Source organism: Macaca fascicularis, chromosome X (assembly GCF_037993035.2).
Source record: "Macaca fascicularis isolate 582-1 chromosome X, T2T-MFA8v1.1".
Taxonomy (NCBI): Eukaryota; Metazoa; Chordata; class Mammalia; order Primates; family Cercopithecidae; genus Macaca; species Macaca fascicularis.
This window is the reverse complement of record NC_088395.1, coordinates 29,665,236-29,691,364: the sequence shown is the minus strand read 5'-3', so window position 1 is coordinate 29,691,364 and position 26,129 is coordinate 29,665,236. Positions and strand designations below refer to the sequence as shown.

At 33.9% G+C, this 26,129-nt stretch overlaps 1 protein-coding gene across 1 annotated transcript in view; it reads right to left on the bottom strand.

The window, feature by feature from the left end:
• Positions 1-26,129, bottom strand: part of IL1RAPL1 (interleukin 1 receptor accessory protein like 1) — a 1,418,294-nt gene that overhangs the window by 307,551 nt on the left and 1,084,614 nt on the right. Inside the window, exon 6 of the mRNA XM_005593223.5 lies at positions 6,398-6,472. Coding sequence (XP_005593280.1) covers positions 6,398-6,472 — 75 coding nt within the window. The remainder of the gene's footprint in view (positions 1-6,397; positions 6,473-26,129) is intronic.

Below are 26,129 nucleotides of genomic sequence, written 5' to 3'. Positions count from 1 at the left end.
CTCACACTGTCTCTGTCCCAGTTTTTAAAGCCTTTAAACAAGTGCTTCGATGTAAATTTGCTTAAATTCCTTATAGATGCTGGATATGAGACCTTTGTCAGATATACAGTTTGCAAATACTTTCTCCCATTCTGCAGGTTTTCTGTTTACAAAGAGCTAAAAACAGACCTAACATTTGACCCAGCAATCCCATTACTGGATATATACCCAAAGGAATATAAATCCTTCTATCATAAAGGCACATGAATGCGTATGTTCATTGCAGCACTATTCACAAGAGCAAAGACACAGAATCAGTCTAAATGTCCATCAATAGCAGATTAGATTTTTTAAAAAGTGGTACATATACACCAGAGACTACTATGCAGGCATAAAAAAAGAATGAGATCATGTCCTTTGCAGGGACATGGATGGGGCTGGAGTCCATTATCCTTAGCAAACTAATGCACGAACAGAAAACCAAATACTGCATGTTCTCACTTATAAGTGGGAGCTAAATCATGAGAACACATGGACACAAAGAGAGGGAACAACCGACACTGGGGCCTACCTGAGGGTGGAAGGTGGGAGGAGAGAGAGGAGAAGAAAAAATAACTATTGGGTACTAGGCTTAGTACCTGAGACACAAAATAATCTATACAACAAACTCCTGTGACACAAGTTTACTTATATAACAAACCTACAAATGTGCCCTTGAACCTAAAATAAAAGTTTTTTTTAAAAAAGTGCTTTAACTGACTTCCAAACTTTTGGATATCATTGGCCCACAGGAGCTGTTCTTACCTTCACGTCCATCTTTTTTATGGGATTGCAAACCTGTCCTAGAACTAGGGCTTGACTACTTAAAACTTTTTTTTTTTTATTTTTGGAGACAAGGTCTCACTCTGTCACGGAGGCTGGAGCGCAGTGGCACAATCATGGCTCACTGCAGCTTCAATCACCCCAGCTCAAGTGATCCTCCCACCTCAGTTTCCCAAGTAGCTGGGACTACAGGTGCATGCCAACACACCAAGCTAATTTTTGTATATTTGTAGATATGAGGTCTCACTATATTGACCAGGCTGATCTCAAACTCCTGAGCTCAAGGGATTGGCCTGCCTCAGCCTCCCAAAGTGCTGGGATACCAGGCGTGAGTGACCGTGACTGGTCCTGACCACTTAAAACATAAAAAGCAATTTCAACTTCTACTTAGATAGCAGTTTTTAAAGCAAACATGCAAAGTTGTATTTCCTTCCAAACCCATTTCTCCTCTCTGTCACCAAAAAGTGACTGAATTTGGGAATCTGAGATAATCATATAAGTTAGGTCACACAATGACCTAAACATACGAATACTAGTTTCCATTTATTGATTTATCGCCTGTTTAATGATATATGATAATAACTTAAATACTGGTATGGCAAATATTCCTTTTTAGGTCAGTCACAATTTTTAGGGTACTTTTTGGTTTCAAAAGTAAGATAGACTACGAGAGCTGTTAAGAGTTACCACTTTCATGTACCTGGGGATGATAAATTTGGATTCAGTAGAATTGAATGCCATAGTTTAAATAATTATAATACCAGTCTGTATTTATCTTTCCATGGTTTAATTATTATGTCTATTTGTCCAAAAGCTTTAATTTATGTCTAACACGTTTATTTCAGAAACTAGAAATATGCTGATTGGTATGTCTTTATTCTTAAGTGGGCAAAAAGAACCACATTTTCCATAAAAAGCTTGGACTTGGGATATTATTGTTTTTCTCCTAGCAGAAAGGGAAGTTTTATGGTTTTTTAATTTGTGTTTGTTGGTGAAAATATTCTTGTATATGCTCTATGATCCAGTAAAATCAAATCAATGGCCTTACATTTGCTTATGACAACCAGTAGCATAAACGTAGATGAGAAAATCTGGCCGATACCGACTTTCCTATCTCTGGGAACTGTCATATTTACATCACTTGTACAACTCAGCAAAACAATAATTTTTAGAATCAACAGTATTACCTGACACTTTCAGAATTGGGTATCAAATTCAACACTTAAATAATGTTGTTTCTAGAGTATTTATATTAAGTATTTTCTCACCCTAGAGAGGAAACAAAAAGATTTCCCAAGTTTACTAATACAGAGTAGTAACGATTCAGAAAAGGTGTGGTCAATTATGATCTATAATAAAATGTATAGACATTTTCCTTTGGTCTATTCCAAATCTAAAATTCTGCAACTACAGTATGGTGGAACAAGCCAAGGAGTGCTAATTAATTTCTAGTTTGACATTTTATTTTAATTAGCCTATAGTTAAATTGGATAAAATTGCATATATTGGATAAAATGTGTATCCTTTTACTAAGGTCTATGTTTAAAAATTTGAAGTTTCTTTATGTCCTCAACCATTTTCCTCCAGATGTTAGAATCTGGTGAATCCTTGTTACCCACTCAGATACAAAAAATGCTTGCTTTTTAATAAGCTTAACAACGAGAATAAATTAGTAAAGAAAAATAAGAGTACGGTTGGGCAGCTTACACCGTGAAATCTACACATTATATTCTCTTGCAGAAAATTTAGAGATGTGTGTCCTTTGTGTTGTGAACAACTTATTGTCAATTAGTGTTTATTGACATTCCATGTGCCCAGAGTACATCACAAAATTACCGGTTACTGTATTAAGAAACATAGAATCTGGAGGAAGGTCCTCGTTGAGCATTAGGATGAGCAAGAGAAGAAAATGGATGGAGATTAGAGACATTCAATTAGGTTTGTATGTTTTCTCAAGGGTAGGCATTTACCTAAATGGGCTAGATCTTTCAAATATGGATAAACTCAAAGAGCTGCCACTTGTACTTAATGAGTGAAGAGAGAAAAAGAGGTAAAAGAGAGGAGAGAGAAGTGAATTTAATATCAAAGAAGAGATCTTTAAGAGTTTTATGTTATAAAGATATATCCTTTTATTAATTTTGTTAAAGATTAAGTGGTATTTATACTTATTACATACTTCTGGTGAGAGTTTATACAACTTCTCTGGTAAGAATTCTGAAAATATGTACTAAAAACCTTTAACAAAATTATTTCTACCAGTATTTTTACTTTTAGAAATGTGTTCTGTTGAGATAATTATAAAGTCAGGGGGAAAATGTATAGGTAAAGACCATCACATTATTTATAATAACAAAAATGTGAAGAATTCAAATTTCCAGCAATATATATGAAATTATATGACATTCACATCGGCCATTAAAAGGATATTTTGTGAGAATATTTAATAGGAGCAGAATGTGTTTATAATATAGAGTGTAAGAAAAAGATTCTTTTCTCTATTTCCCCAAAATTTTTACCATTAACCTTTATAATTATTTTAAAGCCAACACTGACATTTAAATAAAGTGATACCCGTATCTAGATAAGCAATTAATGATAATTTTCAGTGAATTCTGAGTTGTAAAATATAATCTGTATCATTAGGTCAAGGGTAGGGTGGATTTCTACTCTTTGAAAGTTTGGTAGCGATGGAATATGCTATCTGTTCTGGAAGGTTCTGAAAGTGGGCTCCTGGCCATAACAGGCAGGCCACATCTCTGAATGACATTCTCAGGGCTCAGGTTTAGCAAGACAATTGTGTCTGTCTTTTGATTCTCTTGACTATAGTAGTCTGAAAAAATACTCAGCCTCACCTCCCAGATTGACTTTCAGAACAGTACAGTGAAATTTCTGGGCCTTTTGCCCCAAAAAAGTGCTACTCATATATTTGCTGATGCCTGAAAGTTATGTAAAATGGACAATGTTCTTTTTTTAACATTTAGAAATAACATACAGGTGCCACTTAAAATGGAAATGCCAGGTTGTGACCACATATTGATTGAAATTCAAACTCGACAATTTACATATTTTATGTGAATTTAGTTTCCATTATATGATGTTTTCCTAAAAAATCTTTTAGTGCTTTCTTTCTACAATAAAAGAATTTAAATGACCACTATCAAATCCTTTCCAGTTTAAAAAGATGAAGGAATTAGAAGAACAGGACACAAGGGATATAGAAAATGGGAAATGTAGGCATGGCTAGCAAATGGCAGAGAAAATGAATTTGAAGATGAAGAGCAAATCCATGCGCTTCATGATTATATCAAAGTTCATTATTAATGAATTACATATATTTGTGAGCAAACTAGAGAATCTATGGACACACAGTTACTAGGGTTGATTGGATATGTGTGTAACTTAACTAGGATGCTCAAGTTAGGTCACCAGACATGTACAAGCTCAGCTTTGTGTAATTCCTGATGATTTTTCTTATAATGTAACTCTTACAAGAGTTTGGTTATCCTCTGAGGTCAACTCTCAATTTGGGAACAAGTGGAGGCAAACCTCTGAATACTTTGACAGTACAATTCTGTTGAAGGTTTTCATCTTCTCATAAGAGAGTAACTTATAAGTTCCCCATCATGGGTGCAGTCCACCCTCTTCACTCCAACCCATGACTCTTCACTCAGTCCCTCTTTCTTAGGATTTCTATCATATTTTGAACCTGCTGAATAGGTAGTTTTGTCAAATGTGGAAAGGGCAAAAATTAAATCCTTAAGAAAATGAAAAGTCAAAATACATATTTTGGAAAAAATGTATATTTTAGGCACCTCATCTCAAGTCTTTTTTGTCTTTAATATTCTTTCCTATTTTCACTTACCCTTTTTGATTCACCTACTAGCAATGCTAGCAAAGTAGCAACAACACTATTAAGGTAGTTACTTCAAATCAACTGTTGCTCACAAATCCAAGGATTAAGGTTGAATTTCTCTAACTAGAAAATGATTTACCTGTACACTATGAACCAAAATCATAAAACAACAAAATAAGTTGCTTAAAAGAATCCACTAGTTTAGTCAGTGGTTAAAGAGACCTCATGCTCCTTTCTGAGTGACAATAAAGGATTTAAGAGAACTTTTTGAAGCATTTTAGTAACAGACATGCCCATATTTCTTCAAATGAATGTATAGTCACTTCCAATTTGCATAAGAAATTTCCATATTTTTAACTTGCTGTGGTTAGTCTTAGTGACTTTGTTCAAGAGACGGTAAAGTTTTAAATATAGCTTTAGCAATTATTTTATTTTGTTAAACACTGTGGTAAGAGGTAGAGAACAATCTAACTTATTACAAATTCAAGGACAATAAAAAGAAACCCTATGGGCAACAATCAACCATAAAATTCTTTTAATTATATCGTCAAGCAAAGGCATACAATTAATTTTATTTTTAATGTGTTCATAATAGTAACTGGTACCATAAAACCCTTCGTTCTTGGCCCAAAATGTTTATAGTTTTATGTAACTCCTTAGAAATACATCTTCCTATGAATTATTGAAAGATCAGTATGAGCATGGCTACTTATGAGAATTTATATATAAAAATGTATTCAAAATATAGCAATAAATTCTAATGTAATTAAGGATGCCACGGCATGCATAAAGTGCATGATAAAATTTGAGTACATCTATTTGCTTCATATGTGGCATTGTTTTAATGCTATTTATAATCTTCCATCTCAAAATAACAGCAATTATAATACTTCTTGCATATATATGACATTAATTCAAAAGGCTTGAATCAAATAAAGATATTAACTGCACCATTACAAACAAATCTTTTCTGCCAAAGTTTATGGTATATGCATGCATACTACATTTCAAATAAAATAAGACCTAAGAGAATATAACAGAATTACTATGTATATATTTATAATTAAGAGAGAAATTTTTCATAATTTGGTATAACTGAACATAGCTAAATCAAACTCAAAATTTCTAGATGAACCTCTAAGATAAGTCAGAATTCTGATTTGTATATAATTGTATATTTTTTCAAAACATATTTTGTCTATAGCCTTATGTCCCAAATCTGCTAGTCCCTTAACCAAAAGTCACTTGGTCATATTTTATTAATATATTATCCAAAATATAACTAGCAAAATTTATATTATATTTGATTACACTTAAAATGTTTTTTAACCATAATGGTGACATTTATTTTAATAAATTGAATCTTTTCCCCTAAATTTCAGAAATTGCATCTTAACCTATTAATAGATATTATAAATCAAATTGTTCCATAGTGCCTGTTTGAAAACCAATTCAAACCTTATAAGATAGCACTGCAATACCATCACTAAAATCATCAGTCTATTTCATTTTCCAATAACCATCTAAATAGCATGTGAGGTTTTACATCCATATGTCCAACTGGGTCCTAAGGCACGCACCACAAGGAATGAAATGGCTAGGTATGCTAGCATTTTCTAACTCTATTCCCTATGAATACAAATGGATTTAGCTGCGAGTATTACATTGGGTTACAATCTAGGCTTATTAACTGTCACAATGTAATGAGAACAGTATATTAACTAGAATTAAGGAATTACTCACCTAGCTGGGTCTCCTGAATTGTCAGTTTACTTTCCATAGGATACAAAAGCTTGGGTGGCTTATCAGTCAGAGGGGCTGAAAAACAACAACAATAATAATACAGAGACTTATGGTTATGCTGCATAAAACTAAAAGATAGAATACAGTCTATTTTCCCAAATATTTTTCATTTTCAAAGTAGTATTAAAGCACTCCACCAAGTAACGATGAACATACTGCAGATAACACCTTCAGGCAAGCTGAAAAGCTATTAGATTGTACATGAGTAAAATATAACACTTCCAGATTGACAGTCACACGACACTAATGAATTAGTGTCAGGATTGGTCAGTCCCTGTGAACATATAACTGTTTCAGAAAGCATTTTCAATTTGTTCTTTGTTTTACTTTTAATGGGATGTCCTATATTTTTTTCTGTGTTAATTAAAGCACACATGATATATGTGGCATGTGTTACAATGATTTTTTTGGCATAAAGTTGTCTCATTATTCTTAATTCCATTCCTAGTTTCCATATCCTAGATCACATCATTTCAAAACCTGCCACTTAGTTATTACATTAAGTATTTCCTACATACATAATCTAAGTGAGGTAGATGTGGCATTAAATTAGCACAAGTACAAGCATGCACACCCATACCAAAGGAATATTTTAAATGATGTTTTCCATTTAGTCTAAACTCTTTCTTACTATTATCCATTACATTTTATAGTGTTTTTTGCTAATTTGCATGATATACTCTCTTCGATTTTAAGCTTCTACACATTTCTGCTCTGTGCTCTCGTCAATTTCAATTATCAGCCCATAAATCTAAGAGTTTGTCATTAGGAATCTTGAAGATAGGTTTTCCATTGCATACTTCATTCCTAGCCAAACTAGACTATATCTGGATTTTAGTCAGTTCTCCTTCATTTAGCCTCCTCACTCTGCCCTGCCCTCTCTAATAGAATTGCCTAGGTCCCTTGAAACTTGTCCCTGAAATTTCTACTCTGTATCAAGTATATAAATTATCAATTAATGATTGCTAAACTAAATGTGTTTGCTTTGAGGGTTTTCTTTCCTCTTTGCCAAGTGGACATGCCAGCTTGGTTGATAACTGGAAGGCTAATCTAGGCAGAACTGTGGAGTTGACCACATACACTTATCACCAGAGGGTTCAAGAATTCAAGCTTTAGCAGCTTGCCTCCTCTTCTCTTTAAAGGAAAACACATTAAGTACAAAGAAATGACGTACCCCAAGTCAGAGAATAAAAGGAATGAGTTTTGAGTTTTAGTTTGGAAGAACAACCTCATATATGATTGATAGCTTTTGTTCATAGCTAACGGAATAATTATCCATTCATCTTTATTACTATTTAACAAGAGGATAGAAATAAAGGGCAAAGGAAAGTTTGGGTAATAGGATGAGATCAATCGCTTTGAAATTCTTCTCAAAGATATGACATCACTCTGATTAATCTTTAATACTCTTATTTCCTGCCTAAAGTGATCTTAATGGATTTTATTTTTCTACTGCCTAAATAATCAGCTTATTCACTAAATATTGGCAAAATAGTTTGCCATTAATAGATTGGAAATCTACATTTCTTAGACTCTGGTTATCTAATGGTTTCAGTGAATTTCAAAAGCAAATATGGTATCTAAATAAGTGTTGTATTCAGTAAATTATGTCAGTTTAAATAATCTTGTAATTATGTAGTTACAAGTAGACAACTTGACAGTTTTTCACAGAAAGCAGCTGAGAGAACTGTTCCCTGTTCAAATGCACACCACATTAGTTTGCAGTAAGGCAAAAAATAAAGATCTCTAGAGAAAGATAATAAAACTGTATGCAGTACATTTGTTCAGAAATACAAAATGGTTTTGTGGTTCTCCATCATAACCCACCACCCACTTGATGGCATAATGTTACCACATCCTTAACATCTTTCATATTACTTTCATGTGGCAAACTAGATGTTAGTAAAGGAATTCTTTAAAGCTCAGTCATGGAATTATAGAACGCTGAAGCCAGGAAGAATTATATGCTTATTAAGTTCTTTGATTTGGAAACTGTGTTCTCTAACACGGTATGATTTTCACCATGTCCCTCTGAGTAGGTGGAGTTTGGGGGTGCCCACTGGGCTCGGTTCCCTGCCTTGTTGTGCCACCCACTTCTCTTTGACAAAGGTAGCTCTGCTTTTATTCTACCTTATACATCAGTATTTCACCCAAGATGTTGACCAAACAAATCCAATTCAATTGATATATATTAAACATAATCATGTGCCAGATATTATGATAGAGGGTCTGTAATATCTTTAGTTTCTGCCCTTATACCTTACAAGTGCTTTGTAGTTAAAAAAATTAATAAAAATTTAAAAATAAATTTTATTTTAATAAAAAAATCTTAACGTTTTAAAAAAACTGGACTGATTCAATTCTCTTATTTTAGAGATCAAAGATCTGAGGTACAAAAAGATCAAAAGGCTTGCCAAAGATAACAGAGCAAATTCAAGCTAGAATCCTTCCTAGATCTTTTCCTCCCCATTCTTTGTTATGTGCTCCTTGGAAAATTCTGTCAAGCAAATATTGCATGGGTCTGTGCAGTCTCCCCTCAAGGTGTGTGCAATCTGTTAGAAGAGTGGAAACATGCAACTAAATAATCATAACCTAGAGCAGAGAGATCTTGCAGTGCAATCTGTCATCATCTATAAGTGTCATGTTTTGGTATTATGACGAGTATCAGTTGGATACAGTTCTCATGTGATTTTCCTGTCTTTGATAGAAGTGAAGGGAAACTTCCAGAGACCACAACAGCTGAGCCACTGATCTGACACATTGTCAAAATGACTGTGAAAAGGAGGTGATTGCTAAAGCTAAGATGTAGTTCAGGTCTACAGTCACTTGAGGATGACCAATTTTGCTGTCACAAAGGAAGAACATGAGCTCAATTTTCCATTATTTGAATGTTTCTGGAACATTATGGTATTTCATAAATATTAGTTGGATTCAACTGACAGAAGACAGAACTGGAAAACAAATGCGGCTATGGTAGTGTCCAATTAAGATGAACATACACACAACCACAAAAACGCTCTTTATTTTCTGCATTGGCAAAGGTGGAACTAGAAGGAAATTCAAACAAATTACAATTTAAAAAGAAATGTTCTTAGCATTAGACCATGACTAAGCCAACTGGCTTTTTATAGTTAAGAAAACAACTTGTGTTACGGAGGCATTTCTCTCTTCCTTGAAAACACCTATACACACATATGGACACTCACTCACAAATGGAAATCACTTTGAAAACTAAACAAAGTGTAACAGTAATGATATGAAGCACAAGGTAATTTTAAATCCTAATCATATTTTGTCTACAAAAACCCACAGCAATTAGAGATTTTTCTCTCACTAATTTTGCATTAAACATAGCTTTGTATTCACCATAAAAAGTATTTTCAAGACTTCATTTTATTCTTCAGAACATCCTATTAACAACGGTAAAGCTTTAGAGTCATTTACAATAATAGCAGACCTCTTTTACAGAGTTATTAATGTTTCTGTTGACAAAACTGTTATGCATAATAGAAGGAAAATTTTAAGGACACTAATTTTTCTTACTAGCTACCAGTTAGAGAAACATCTAGAAGTCAGTATACATGAAGATGTGTACAGGATTGATTCCCTATCTATATTAAGTTTCCCTGAGTATTCATAAAGGGATATAGCGTGTCCCTCTTTTCCCCATCCCTTTTACACTTGAGCTATGGAACAGTAAAAAGTAAAACACTATCTTCCTAAAACAAAAATGACAACACCAGGGTAAAGAGGCCAAGATTCTTGAGTCTTTCTAAAGATCTTAACGTGGAGAGAAATGTGAGGTGTCTATAATACATGCACCTTTCTCTGTTGAACAATCACCTCTTTAAAATTTAATTTTAATCCTTCACATACTAATCCCTTAAATACTACTGAGAATACTTGATACATTTTGGATATCTATACTTATCGTACCATAAAATGTTTCTTTCAAAATCATATGTAATTTCCATAATGTATTTTAACTAGTTCCCTTCACTTGGTTTCTTAGAAGCATTGTGGTAGAGTAGGAAAGATTTCACACAGTTAGTGTTCAAGGAAACCGGTCTAACAGTTCCTGATTCTACCTTATTTGTTTGGCAAGTTGGATAAATTATTTAACATCTCTTAGTCTCAGTCTTTTTATATGGAGAATGTGACATAAATAGTCTTCCTGTGTGAATTATCATGAGAATTTAATAGGAAAACGGATTAAGTTCTTGCATATAGTAGATGGAAAATAAATCTGTTCTAATTATATCCATCAAAGTTTGGGACAATAGCATTTAGCAGCCTAGATAGCCTGACAAGAAAAATATTACTATTTGTGAAATAATGAACTGGACGTCCAACCAAAGGATCAAAAGGGGTTTAGACCCCTGATTTAAGAATCATTAACACTTTCCACATTACTTTCCATAGCAGGGGGATTGATCTATACTCAACAAATCAATTCAACAAAAATATTTTAAAGACTTTTAAATATGCAAGAAAATGTACAAGGATTATAAGGGGATCAAATGTAAACAAAACATAGCATTTAGTCCTGAAGGAGCTTATAATCTAGATAATTATAAATACATCCATACTCCAATTTCAAAAGCACTTATGAAGGACCTAAAATAGTCAGTACTAAATTAGAGATAAAAGAATGAGTAAGACATAGAGTCATTCATAAGGATGTTCATAGATGAGAGCGTATTTATGATGCACTGTGGCGAGTGCTATACTCAGAGAGAACTTTTTGGTGACCTCATTTAAATCCACCAACTAAAACTGGTCACAAAAAATATTCACAGATTTATACAGCTGACAATAAAACATGCTTTGTGCAATTGCACTGACTCACTCCATTTTACAATAGGCTGTTTGTGCATTTTTTTTTTAACTTAAAAGAACTGACAAACAACTGCCTGTGTTCACAGATAGTCAGGGGAACTTGGATCACCCATAATGCTTCAACCTCTGAATGACTCAAGAGTGGAATTTCAGTTTTGCTTTCTTTGGCCTGGAATGCTTTAACATTAGTTTCTAATACTGGAGCATACATCTTGTGAGAGCTGTAGAATGTAAACACAATCTCATGGTCCTTGCTGAAGAAGGAAATGGATAGAAGAAAACATCAACATTTACTAGGTGAATCCACTTGGGGTGAAAGGGGTGCTCTAGTTTTCACTTATCTCTAATGCTTTGGGGTTGGCAACATTTCTCCTTTCTGTTGCAAATAATTATGGTGACTAACCACAAAGTCATGGAGATTCAGGAGCCTCAAAGAGTGAGGAGTGTCTAAGCAACTGAACAGAAAGGTGTGGGGAGATCAGTTGATGACTAAACTAACAACATATACAAGGTAACTTTGACTTAAGAGTCATGCCAAGGAGACAGAACAAATACTTCCAAGGAAGTAACTCATAATATATCTATCAAAATACATGTATTTAGGAAAGCCAAGGAATTCATTTGGCTAGCTTTGATACTTAGTATTTTGTTCATTTAATTTGATACGTGTGGTTTGTAGTTAAACTATAAAAATATTCATTTATTCATTCAAAAAATATTTTATAAAGTATTTCCTCTCTACCACGCACTGGGGGCTATAACAGTGAACAAGACAGACAAATTTATCCTTTCATAAAGCCTGCATTCCAGAGAAGGAGAAACAAAAAAATCATATAAATGGATAGACACATAATATAAGGTCAGGTGATTACAAGTACTATGAACATTAAAGCAGCTATAGAGACTAACGTAAGTGCTACTTTAGAGAAAACTGTCAGGAAAGCTTGCTCTGAGGATCATTTGAAACCTATCTGTGAGAAGGGAAGAAGTGAGTCATATCAATACCTGGAGGATGTTTATGCCAGGCAGAGAGAAGAGCAAGTTCAAAGGTGCTGAGATGGAGTATACTTGGCATGCTAAAGAGAGGGCAAAGAATGTCATTGTATCTATAATGATGTAAAAAAAGAGTGATAATGAATTCAAAGATAGCCACTGGTCGATGCAGGAAGGGCCTTATAGAACGTGGAAAGGACTTGGGTTTTATTCTAAGCACACTAGGAATGCTTTGGAGAGTTTTAAAAATAAGAGAGCCCCAAGTAGCATGTGTACCAGAGGTATCACTGGCATTTTGGTGTTCAAGTCTGGGAGAATGAAGTGGTGTGGAGGCAGAGAGGCAGAATGGAGGCAGGAAGGCAGGGAGGAAGATGTTGGGGCAGTCCAATGAAAGGTGATGACACAGTGTTCGTGGTGGAAGTGGTAGAATTCTTTTCCCTTCAGTATCTATTTGGTAGGTAGAACTAACACAATTTACTGATTGACTAGATGTGAATAGTAAATGAATGTCCATGAGTTAAGGGGGATGATCTCTAGTTATGAGCTTGAGCAGATACATGAATGGTGGTAGCATTTAACCATATGTGGAGACAACGTAAGAGAAGCAGGATTATGGGGGATTAATTATCCAGAGACAAGTTTTTATAAATCAGTTTAGTCACCTCTTTTTATCCATACGGACTAATTTTACTATTCAGTGTTGATTTATATTTCTAAAATGTAAAGCATTGACTGATGACTCATCTCCTTGTAATTCCCCAAAGGGAAGTGGTCTTGGAAAGTTTCATATTTTAGGCTAATGTCATAGTCATTTATTGTGAGATATACTCTGGCTAATTTCTACTATCCTTCACTTATTGAATAGGGAAACGTCGAAAGCCTTTCCACTCAGGTCTGGAACAAGACAAAGATGTCCACTTTTACCACTTGTATTCACCATAGTACTGGAAGTCTTTGCAAGAACAATTAGCCAATAGAAAGAAATAAATGGCATTCAAATTGGAAAGAAGTCAAATTATCCTTACTTGCTGATGACATGATCTTATACTTAGAAAAATCTAAAAACTCCACCAAAAACCTCTTAGATTTGATAAATGAATTCAGTGAAGTTGCAGGATAATAATCAACATACAAAAATTAGTAGCATTTCTATACACAAATAATTAGCTCAGAACGAAATCCCCTTTACAATAGCACAAAAAATAGAATACCTATGAATAAGTTTAACCAAGGAGATGAAAGATCTCTACAAGGAAAACTATAAAACACTGATGAAGAAAGTTGAAGAGGATGCAAACAAATGAAAAGACATCCCACACTCATATTATAGACTGGAAGAATTAATATCATTAAAATGACCATACTGCCCAAAGCAATTGACAGATTCATTGCAATCCTATCAAAGTACTAATGTCATTTTTCACAGAAGTAGAAAAAAGCAATCCTAAAATTCATATGGAACAAAATAGAGCCCAAGGAGCCAAAGCAATACTAATCAAAAAGAACAAAGTTGGAGGCATCACGCTACTTGAGTTCAAATTGTACTACAAAGCAATAGTAACCAATACAGAATGGTACTGGCACAAAAACAAACGCATACACCAATGGAACAGAATAGAGAGCCCAGAAACAAACCCATGCACTTACAGTCAACTCATTTTTTGACAAAGGCACCAGGAACGTACATTGGGGAAAAGATAGTCTCTTTAATAAATGATGTGGGAAAACTGTATATTCATATTCAGAAAAATAGATACCCATCTTTTACCATATACAAAAATAAACTCAAAATAGATTAAAGACTTAAATATAAGATTTGAAACTATAAAACTGCTAGACAAAAACATTGAGGAAATGCTAGGGGAGATTGGTCTGGGCGAAGATTTTTTGGTTAAGACCTCAAAAGCACAGGCAACCAAAGCAAAAACAGACAATTGAGATTACATTAGGCTACAAAGCTTTTGCACAGCGAAGGAAACAGTTAACAAAGTGAAGAGACAACCTACAAAATGGAAGAAATTATCTCAAATGATCCATCCGACAAGTGATATGGTTGGCTCTTCGTCCCCACCCAAATCTCATGTCCAATTGTAATCCTCAATGTTGGAGGAGGGGCCTCGTGGGAGGTGACTGGATCATGGGGGCGGACTTCTCACTTGCTGTTCTCATGATAGTGAGTGAGTTCTCAGGAGATCTGGTTGATTAAAAGTATGTAGCAGTTCCCCCTTCGCTCTCTCTCTCCTGCTCTGCCATATGAAGATGTGCCTGCTTCTTCATCTTCTGCCTGATTGTAAATTTCCTGTGGCCTCCCCAGCCATGCTTCCTGTACAGCCTGCAGAACTGTGAGTCAATTAAAACTCTTTTCTTCATAAATTACCCAGTCTCAGGTAGTTCCTTATATGAATGCAAGAATGAACTAATACACAAGGGATTAGTAAGTAGAATATATAAAGAGCTCAAACAACTCAATAGCACAAATCTTCCCCCAAAAATCAAATTATCCCATAAGAAAATCAGCAAAGGAGCCAAATAGATATTTCTTAAAAGAAAACATGCAAATAGCTAACAGATATATGAAAAAAAAATGTTCAACATCAACTAATCATCTGAGAAATGCAAATTAAAACCACAAAGAGCTGTAATACCAGCTACATGGGAGGCTGAGGCAGGAGAATCGCTTGAACCCGCAAGGCGGGGGTTGCAGTGAGCTGAGATCGTGCCATTGCACTCTAGCCTGGGCAACAACAGCAAAACTCTGTCTCAAAACAAAAACAAAAACAAAAACAAAAACAAAAACAAAAACCACGAAGAGAAATTTCAGCCCAGCTAGAAATGCTATTTATTATCAAAAAGACAAAAAAATAACAAATGTTGGAGAGGCTGCAGAGAAAAGTGAATGCCTGTACACTGTTGGTGGAAATGTAAAGTAGTACAGCCATTGTGGAAAACTCTACAGAGTTTCCTCAACATACTAAATAGAAAATGTGGCATATGTACACAACGGAATATTATTCAGCAATAAAATAATATGAAATTCTGCCATTTGCAGCAAGATAGATGAAAAGTCATTATATTAAGTAAAATAAGCCAGGCACAGAAAGAAAAATATCATATTTTCTCACTCATATGTGAGAGCAAAACAAGTGAATCTTACAAAGGTAGAGAATAGAATGACTGTTATGAGAGGCTGGGGAGAGGGTGATGAAGAGAAGTTGATTAACATGTACAAAAATATAGTTAGATAGAAGGAATAAATTCTAGTACTCTATTGTACAGCAGGAAAATTATAATTAGGAATATTTTATTGCATATATCATAATAGCCAGAAGAGAAGAATTGTAATGTTCCCACCAACATAAAGAATTGGTAAATATTTGAGATGATGGCTATCCCCATTACCCTGATTTGATCATTACACATTGTCTACATTCATGAAAATATCACATATACCCCAAAATGTATACAATTATGACACATCAATAAAAAGTATACACCCAAATTTATTTTTTGACTAATATAAACAGGGTCCTGCTTATCCAAGTTCCTAAGAACAATTCTCCAGTACTTCCTTAGTTCACTGATATGTGGAACATATCTAATTGGCAAATTGGATATAATCACGATTAATTCAGTTTGCTCTCTTTAAAAAATATTTATTATGAAGTACTGTCCTAACATATGAGTTACGGAATTTACATTTAGTTGCTATCCAGTATCTTGATAAACCTCCAAGGTAAAAGAAACAATGAAAATACTCTATTCATTATTTTCATAATGGAATTACTCAAGAATACCAAAGGAAACTGTGGTCAACATGGAGATAATGTCAAGGTTCAGGGTCTCTATTCATTTTTCACCTTCTACATTTGTCCTTTATGCCACAGCTTTCATTGTCTCCAGCCCTGTTTAATGCACCAAGACTCACGACAGATCCCAGAACACATTTAATCACTCAGTAAACCCTGATTCTGACCAAATGAGTGGAGAAAAACATGGAGGGTAAACAAAAGAGAGTATCACTAGATATAGAATAAATAAAGGTGGTTCAGTGTTTTAAAATTTCACGTTTAAAACAATTGCTGCAGTAGATTTTGCATAACTGTTGTGAGGATGAATTCCAACTGATTGCATGACTAATTTCAGCCATTTTAAATAAATTTGTGTGTAGTCAACGCTAAAGAAAAAATGGTGAGAAAAATGAAACAATATATAATTATTGAGAGAAATGATGATGAAGCATAGGAAAAGGATGCTGATTGATGTAAAAGCTATAATCAAGTAGGTGAGCATGCCAACTACTGTTTTCACTTCTATTGACAGGCAAAAAAAAAAAAATAATAACAACAGTCACTAATTATCTTCTAGGAACAATAGTCTATTCCAAGAAATTATGTATCCTGTGAGGGAAAGCATCTCTAGCAATGAGGAAGTATGCAAAATGATCATAGCATATCTTTTTTCTTCTTTCTATTAGCAGATAAAAGGCCTTCAGAAATGAAAAAGGATAACTCCCAAGTTATTTAGAAATGCTTATCAAAATAAAATTTTGGAATACAAAAAACGTACAATGTTACTGTGAAAGTCAGAACATTGTAAATTCTCTGCTTATCTCAAGATACCACAAAAAGACATTATATTTCTAAGTATAGTATAATGTAATTTAATGACCTTCCAGATTATACTGAGTTGGTTTATATATACTTGTGCTTCTGAAGAAGATATTTACATTTCTTGGTATTCTGTTCTTGATACACAGTCTTGCATGATTACTCATTGGCATGGTTTTATGACAGTGGTTCTCAACTGAGATTGTCACAATTGGTAGGGGGTGTTACTTGACCATGGACGCTGCTAGAGATCTTACAATGCACAGGAAAGATGTACGCAAGAATTATCTGGCCCTAGATGTCAATACTGCTCAATAATTCTGAGGTTGAAAAATTCTGCCGTATGCTAGCCACATACTAAAAGTGGTTTTATTACCTCTATTTCAAACCAGAAATGGTCAGGAAAGTTCAATTTTCTGGTAGACATAAAGCTATTGTTAACACGGAGCTGTTGAAACATAGTGGTGGAAGCTGCAGCCTGGGCTGTCGTAGAGTGGACCACAGCCATGAAGGAAGCCATGAAGGGTTTAGAACCTTGTACAGGCTTAGGAACCAGAAAGATCAGGTATGACAGGGTACGGGGGAAAGATGCAAGGCCAAAATGAGAAGGACTGATGAAAATTCGTATAAAGAATGAGTAACCTATTCTTTCGTCTTCCAAATCCCCATATGAAGAATGACTACCACCACAATCTCTTCTCTCCACCCAAACAACTGAAAATCAAGAGGTTCTTCTCTAAAAATATTCAATAAGCCACTTAATGTAGAAAAGCAAAGCCATTCGTGAACTTCAGAAATAATTCCAATGTATTTCAAAACATTTAGCTTATGACACAATTCACAACTGCAAAAATATGGAACCAGCCTACACATCTATCAACCAATGAGTGGATAAAGAAAATATGGTGGATAAATATATATATAATGAAATACCTACTCAGCCATAAAAAGGAATGAAATAATGGCATTCACAGCACCCTGGATGGAGCTGAAGACCATTATTCTAAGTGAAGTAACTCAGTAATAGAAAACCAAACATTGTATGTTCTCACTTATAAGTGGGAGCTAAGATATGAGGACACAAACACATAAGAATGATATAATGGACTCTGGGGAGTTGGGGGAAGGATGGGAGGGGAGTGAGGGATCAAAGTGAGGCTCTCATTATGATAGTGGACTGAAAAAAGGTAAGCATTCTAGAAGCCTCTTTAATGCTGTAACCAAAAAGATACTGAATTTTAATAAGCATGGCCTACATTGAAATTCAAGGTTTATAAATATAAAACAATTTTTAATTTTTGTAGTAATTACATAAAATCTTAGAGATGTTCTTTAGAATGACATTTTAAAACAGCCCAAATCTTATAAAAATAACTTCATATTTGCATAAAATATAGGAACATAAAGTTAACCAAATAATTTTACTACTACTACAATGCATTTCTCAAGATGAATTAAACTTCATTGGTGGTCTGAAGGCAATATACATTAGGGGCAATGATACTGATACGGTTTGGCTGTGTCCCTCACCAAATCTCATGTTGAATTGTAGCTCCCATAATTCCCACATGTCGTGGGAGGAGGGACCCAGTGGGAGGCAACTGAATCATGGGGGCGGGTCTTTCCCATGCTATTCCTGTGATAGTGAATAAGTCTCATGACATCTCATGGTTTTATAAATGGGAGTTCCCCTACACAAGCTTTCTTGCCCGCTGCCATGTAAGATGTTACTTTGCTTCTCCTTTGCCTTCTGCCATGATTGTGAGGCCTCCTCAGTCATGTAGAACTGTAAGTCCATTAAACCTCTTTTTCTTTATAAATTACCCAGTCTTGGGTGTGTCTTTAATTAGCAGCATGAGAACAAACTAATACAAATACTATATTTTTGTATATTAATATATTCAACTTCAGTACTTGCTTTAACTTTCTTGACCTCTGTCAATGATTAGGCTGCATCAGGAGATGATAGCACAGGTTCTTTTGATATTCTGTGCATCTAAGATAACCTGTTTACACTTGGAACCCTGAAATGCCAATATAATAGTAATATAAATATTGTGCATTAAATTGAAAAGCTACTTTAATTTGGTGGCATTACTGCTTTTTTAAAAAAAACCTCCAGATTATTAGCCTCTCTCACTTCCTTTCTTTTTTCCTTCCTTCCTCTCACCCTCCCTCAATCCACCATTTCCTTTCATCCTTCCTTTCTTACCAAGAAGTATATGTGAAGGCAGACTGAAAACAAACATTTTATTTATTCTATCCTGGATACAGCAAAAATGATAATAATAATAAGAGCCCTAATTTTCCATTCATTCTTTTGTTCAACAAATAGAACACCTGTAAGTTACTTGCATAGATCATCATCACTTTTCTCTGTTTATACTAATTGTTATGATTCATTTAACTAACACTGTTGGAAGAGTCAGTTTATGCAAACAATTATTTAGCAAATAATAATCTCCCACCAAATAAGATTTCAAGTAGTTTCAACACTCTAAAAGCTTACTAAAGAGGTCCTATGGTGGTTTTCTATTGTTTCATAAAACAAGTCTATCACAAGTCATTAAAAACATGATTATTACCAAAAATAATAAGTACAAGAAAGAAAAGCATGCCTATGAGCAATAATATCAGGCACCCTTTAAATAATACTTGCTATTCAAATCTAATTATGCTGTGAATATTCTTCTATTACTTTTGCTATCAGTTACTTGGCAACAAATGGAAGTTAATCATTTCAAGCATTGCAGGAAAAATCTGCAAATTTGTTCTTAGTAGCATTGAACACCACTCATGTTGTCAAAAGAAAGGAAAACAAAAACAAAAATAAAACAAAACAAAAGACTTGTTACAAACAACAACACATGCAAAATGTTAGAAATTACTAAAGTTTGGTGATAAGTACACAGGGTTTCATTATGTTATTCTCTCTCTGTTTGTGAATATTTATAGCTAAAATTGTCTATACTAAAAAGAGTTATTTTAAAAAATATAACTGCTATGGATATGAAGACTTTGGTAAAATTTTGCATGGTATAAATAGTGCATACATATACACAGTTTCTACATCTACATGTGTCCATATATTGAAGCATACATTGTACATTTAGAGCCAAGTTTATAACAAGAAATGGAATTACATGGAATTGCATCTATGCCAGCTCAAAGCAATACCATAGTTCTATCTGCCTAGCAAAATTTGTTTCTATTACATCTTCACATTTCTCTGAAAGTGATAAGTAGTAAAGACATTTTTACTTTAGGACAGAAGAATAGAAAAGCACTAATACAACTCATCAGTGAAATACTACTGAGTTATAAAATATCCCTAATCTTAGTAGCTTAAAATAATGGTCATTTATTATTGGTCATGGTTCTCCAAGATAACTGATCTGGGCCAGACATGAATGTTCTTTGTTTTACTCCCTCATGCATCTGTGGTTAACTGCAGGTCAAGCATGTGGGTTTGCTCATTTTGGCTGGGCTTGCTCACATTTTTTACATTTTAACAAGCTAAGACTTTTACTGAGTAACTGATGGCAAAACAACGGTTTGTAAGCAAGAAAGCAATGTGATCCAAAGTGAAATTTTTTATGCTCCTGTAAAGTCTGGAACTATTCTCAACCTGCTACTGATCAAGCACACTGAACATTTTACCATTTCCCCAATTTACCACTTTCTTGAAATCATTTGGAATGCCCCTCCTTTTCTTCTAGAATGCTGTATCCCTCCTTCTTAAATCCTAACCCATCTTTCAATAACTATCACAGATGTCAACTTTTAGGCTAAACTTTACTGACTAATTGTGGGACTCTTAAACACAATCTGTTTACCTCTGTCTAGCCTTTAAGAGGCCAGATTGTAACTTTTCCTTCTACACATTTAACTTTCTATTGACATTGTAAACTCACTAAGAATAAATTTTTAAACTTTTATTTCCCTGGATTTTAGTGTTTTTTTGTAACAGGTAAAACAGAAGATGTTCCAAAAAATTTTTTTGAGAGGACTAGTCAAGGAAAGATTTAATTGTATTTCATGCATTCTATTTTAAAAGGCAGTAATTGTGTGCTTTTTCCTGAAGATCTACATTAAAAACTGCCATTAAAAATAATTTTTGATAGCTAATGAGATATGCTTCTGTTACTTTAGAAAACTTATTCATCTTGAAAATACACTACAGGAAATCAGAAAAATGACTATTAATACTCTTTGAAAAGTATCTTTTCTCATTCTTTTAAAAATTAAATGAACAGATAACATTGTATGTATCTATCATGTACAACATGACATTCTGAAGTATATATGCATTGTGGAATGGTTAAATCTAACTAATCAACAAGTGCATTACCTCATGTAGTTGTCATTTTTGTGGTGAAAGCACCTAACATCCAGTCTCTGCATTTGTCAAGAATACAATATACTGTCATCAATGACAGTCATCATGCTGCACAATAGATCACTTGAAATTATTCCTTCTATCTAACTATAATTAGATATCCTTTGATTAACATTTCCCCAACATTCCCATCCCAACCACCCCAGCCTCTGGTATCCATCACTCAACATTCTACTTTTTTGAGATGAGTTTTTTAAGATTCCATACATGAGTGTGATCATGTAGTATTTGTCATATTGTGCCTGGGATCTTTCACTTAACCTTATGCCTTCCGGATTCATCTATGTTGTTGCAAATGACAAGATTTCTTATTTTTATGGCTAAATAGTATTCCATTGTGTATCTATATACATTTTATTTATCCATTTATCCATTGATGGATGCTTAGGTTGATTCCACACCTTGGTTATGGTGAATAATGCTGCAATACACATAGAAGTACATATGTCTCTGACATACTCATTTCGTTTATATATACCCAGGAGTGGAGTTACTGATCATGTTACAGCTCTATTTTTAATTTGTTTAAGAACCTCCATACTGTCTCCATAATGGCTGCACTAATTCACATTCTCACCAATAGTGCACAAGGGTTTCCTTTATTCCACAATCTAGCCAAAACTTATCTTTTTGTTTTGTTTTGTTTTTTGACAATAGCCATTCTAATAGGAGTGAGGTGATAGCTCACTGTGGTTGTGATTTGCTTCCCTGATGATTAGTGATGTTGAACATTTTTTGATGTACCTGTTGGCTATTTGTATGTCTTCTTTTGAGAAACGTCTATACAGGTCTATTGCCCATTTTAAATTGGGTTATTTGGCTTTTTTCTATTGAATTGTTTGAATTCCTTATATATTTTGTATATTAATCCCTTATCAGATGTATAGTTTGCAAATATTTTCTTTCATTCTATAGGTTGCTTTTATTCTATTGATTTTTTCTTTTGCTGTGCAGAAGCTTCTTAGCTTGATAAAATCCCATTTGTCCTTTTTTTTTTTGCTCTTGTTGCCTCTGTTTTTGAAGTCACATCCAAAAAATCATTGCCCAAAACAATGTCATGGAGTTTTTCCCCCTATGTTCCCTTCTAATAGCTTTACACTTGTGGGTCTTACCTTTGTTTTTAATCCAATTTGAATTGATTTTTGTATAGAGTGAGATACAATAGTCTAATTTCATTTTTCTGCATGTGGCTATCCAGTTTTCCCAAAACCATTTATTGAAAAGACTGTTTTCCCCATTGTGTATTCTTGGCAGTTTTTGGGAAAAAAATGAGTTAGCTGTAAATGTGTAGATTTATTTCTGGGCTCTTCATTCTGCTTCATTGGTGTATGTTTTCATGCCAGTATCACGCTATTTTGGTTACTATTGCATCATAGTACATTTTGAAGTCAGGTAGTGTGATGCCTCCAGCTTTGTTCTTTTAGCTGAAGATTGCATTGGCTATTTTGTGTCTTTTGCAGTTTATAAAACCTTTTAGATTCTTTTTTCTATTTCTGTGGTAACTGTCATTGGTATTTTGATAGAGACTGCACTGACTCTGTAGATCACTTTGAGTAGTACGGACATTGTAACAGCATTTATTCTTCCAGTTTGTGAATAAAAAAATTTTTCATTTATCTGTGTCTTCTTCAGTTTATTTCATCAAGATTTTTTAAAATGTAAAAAGGCTACAGTTTTCAGTGTAGAGATGGTTTTCCTTCTCAGTTAAATGTATTCATACATATTTTCCATTTTTGTAGCTACTAGAAATAAATATTTTAAAATAATATTTCTTTTTCAGATAGTTTGCTGTTAGTGTATATAAACGCTACTAATTATTGTATGCTGATTTTATGTCCTGCCACTTTACTGAACTTGTTTATTAGTTCTAAAGTTTTTTGGTGGAATCTTCAGGGTTTTCTATATATATATAAGATCATGTCTCTCCAAGCATGAAAAGTTTAGTATCTTCCTTTTCCATTTGGATACCCTTTATTTCTTTCCCTTGCTTAATTGCTTTGGCTAGGATTTCTAGTACTTTGTTGAATAGAAGTAGTGAAAGTGAAAATCCATATCTGGTTCCAGATCTTTGAGGAAAAGCTTATAATTTTTCCCCATTCAGCATGATGTTAGTTGTAGGTTTGTCAGATATGGTCTTCATGGTCATGAGGTGCATTGTTTCTATACTTAATTTCTATACCTAAATTGTTGAGAGTTTTTATCTTGAAAGGATATTGAATTTTATTAAATGCTTTATCTGCAACTATTGAAATGATTATGTGGTTTTTATCCTTCCTTCTGTTAATGTGATGTATCATGTTTATTGATTTGTGTATGCGAACTATCCTTGTATCGATGGGATGAATCCCAATTGATCATGTAAATAATATTTTTATGTGTTGTTGAATTTGGTTTTCTTATATTTTGTTGAGAATTTTTGCATGTGTAATCATGAAGGAAATTGGCCTGTAGTTTTCTGTTGTTGTTGTGCCCTTATCTGTTTTTGGTATCAGTGTAATGCTGGCCTCACAGAATGATTTAGGAGGTATTCTCTCCTCTTCAATTTTTTGGAATACCTTGAGAAGAATTGGTATTACTTCCTTAAACATTTGGTAGAATTCAGCAGTAAAGCCTGGGCTTTTGTTTGATGGGAGATTTTCTATTACTGATTCAATTTTCTTGTTATTGGTCTGTTCAGGTTTTCTATTTCTTCATAATTCAATGTTGGTAGGTTGTATTTGTCTGGGAATGTATTCATTTCTTCTAGATTATCTAATTTGTAGGCATATAATTATTCATAATACTCTCTTATGATCCTTTGCATTTCTTCAGTCTAAGATGTAATGTCTTTCTTCATCTCTGATTTTATTTGAATATTCTCTTCATCTCGGATTTTATTTATTTGAATATTCTCTCTTCTTAGTCTAAAGGTTTGTTGATTTTGTCTTCAAAAAATCTTTGCTTCATTCATCTCTCGTATTGCTTTTCTAATCTCCATTTTACCCTTTTCTGCTCTGATCTTTATTATTCCCTTCATTCTACTAATTTTGGGTTGAGTTTCTACTTGTTTTTCTAGTTCCTTGCAGTGCAACCTTAGGCAATTTGAGATTTTTCTTTTTTGATATAGGCATTTATTGTTATAAACTTTCCTCTTAGAACTCCTTTTGCTATATTTCATAGTTTCTTGGTATGTTATATTTCCATTTTTATTTGTTTTAAAAAATTTAAATTTTCCTTTTAACTTCTTTATTGATCAATTGCATATTCAGGGGCATGCTGTTTAATTTTCATGCATTTGTGAATTTTCCAAAGTTCGTCCTTTTATTTATTCCTAGTTTTGTACCATCATGGTCTGAAAAGATACTTGATATTACTTCAGTCTTCTAAAGTTTGATAATACCTGTTTCGTGGTCTCACATGTAATCTATCCTGAATCATGCTCCAAGGGCAGTTGAGAAGGATCTGTATTCTGCATCTGTTGGATGGAATGTTCTGAATATGTCTGTTAGGTCCACTTGGTCTAGACTACAGTTTCAATCCAATGTTTCTTTTGTCTGGAAAATCTTTCCATTGCTGAAAGTGGGTTGTTAAATGTCCCGTTACTGTATTGCAGTCTTTCTCTCTTCAGACCTATTACTATTTCCTTTGTATATTTAGGTGCTCCAATGTGATGTACATATATGTCTATAATCGCTACATCCTCTTGCTGAATTGGCCCCTTTATCACTATATAATGACTTTGTCTCTTTTCATAGCTTTTGACTTAAAGTCTATTTTACCTGATTTAAGTATAGCTACTCCTATTGTTTTTTATTTCTATTTACATACAATATATTTCTCATACATTCACTTTCAGTCTCTGTGTGTCCTTACCAGTAAAGTGAATTTTTTATAGGTACCATATAGAAGAGTCTTGTTTTTTAATCCATTCAGCCACTCTATATGTTTTGACTGGATAATTTAATCAATTTAATTCATATTACTTATTGATAGGTAAGGACTTACTACTGCCATTATAGTCACTGTTTTTGAGTTGTTTTGTAAACGCCTTTACAATTTCTTTCTCTTTTACTGTCTACCTTTGTGGTTAAGTGATTTGCTCTAGTACTGTGGTTTGATTCCTTGCTTTGTACAGTTAGTGTATCTATTATAAGTTTTTTGCTTTGTGGTTACCATGAGGCTTAAAGAACATCTTATAAGTTATTTTAAATTGATAACAATTTAACTCTGACCACACACACAAAAATTGTTCACTTAAACTCCACACATATTCATATTTTGAATTTTTGATGTCATAATTTAAATCTTTTTATATTACAGGTACCATAATAACTTAGTGTAGTTATTATTTTAAATAGTTTTATCTTTTAACCTTCTTACTAAAGATATAAGGAATTTACACACCACCATTACCGTATTAGAATATTCTTTTTTTTTTTTTTTTTTACTTTTTGAGGCAGAGTCTCGCTGTGTTGCCAGGCTGGAGTGCAGTGGCACGATCTCGCTCACTGCAACCTCTGCCTCCCAGGTTCAAGCAATTCTCCTGCCTCAGCCTCCTGAGTAGCTGGGATTACAGTCGTGTGCCACCACACCCAGCTACTTTTTGTATTTTTAGTAGAGACGGGGTTTTGCCATGTTGGCCAGGCTGGTCTCGAACTCCTGACCTCAGGTGATCTGCCCACATTGACCTCCCAAAGTTGTGGGATTACAGGTGTGAGCCACCACACTTGGCCTAAAGTATTCTTAATTTGACTTTGTACTTACTTTTACCAGTGAGTTTTATACTTTCAAATGCTTTTGTGTTACTCACAAGCATTCTTTTCTTTCAGCTTGAAGAAGTTCCTTTAGCATTTCT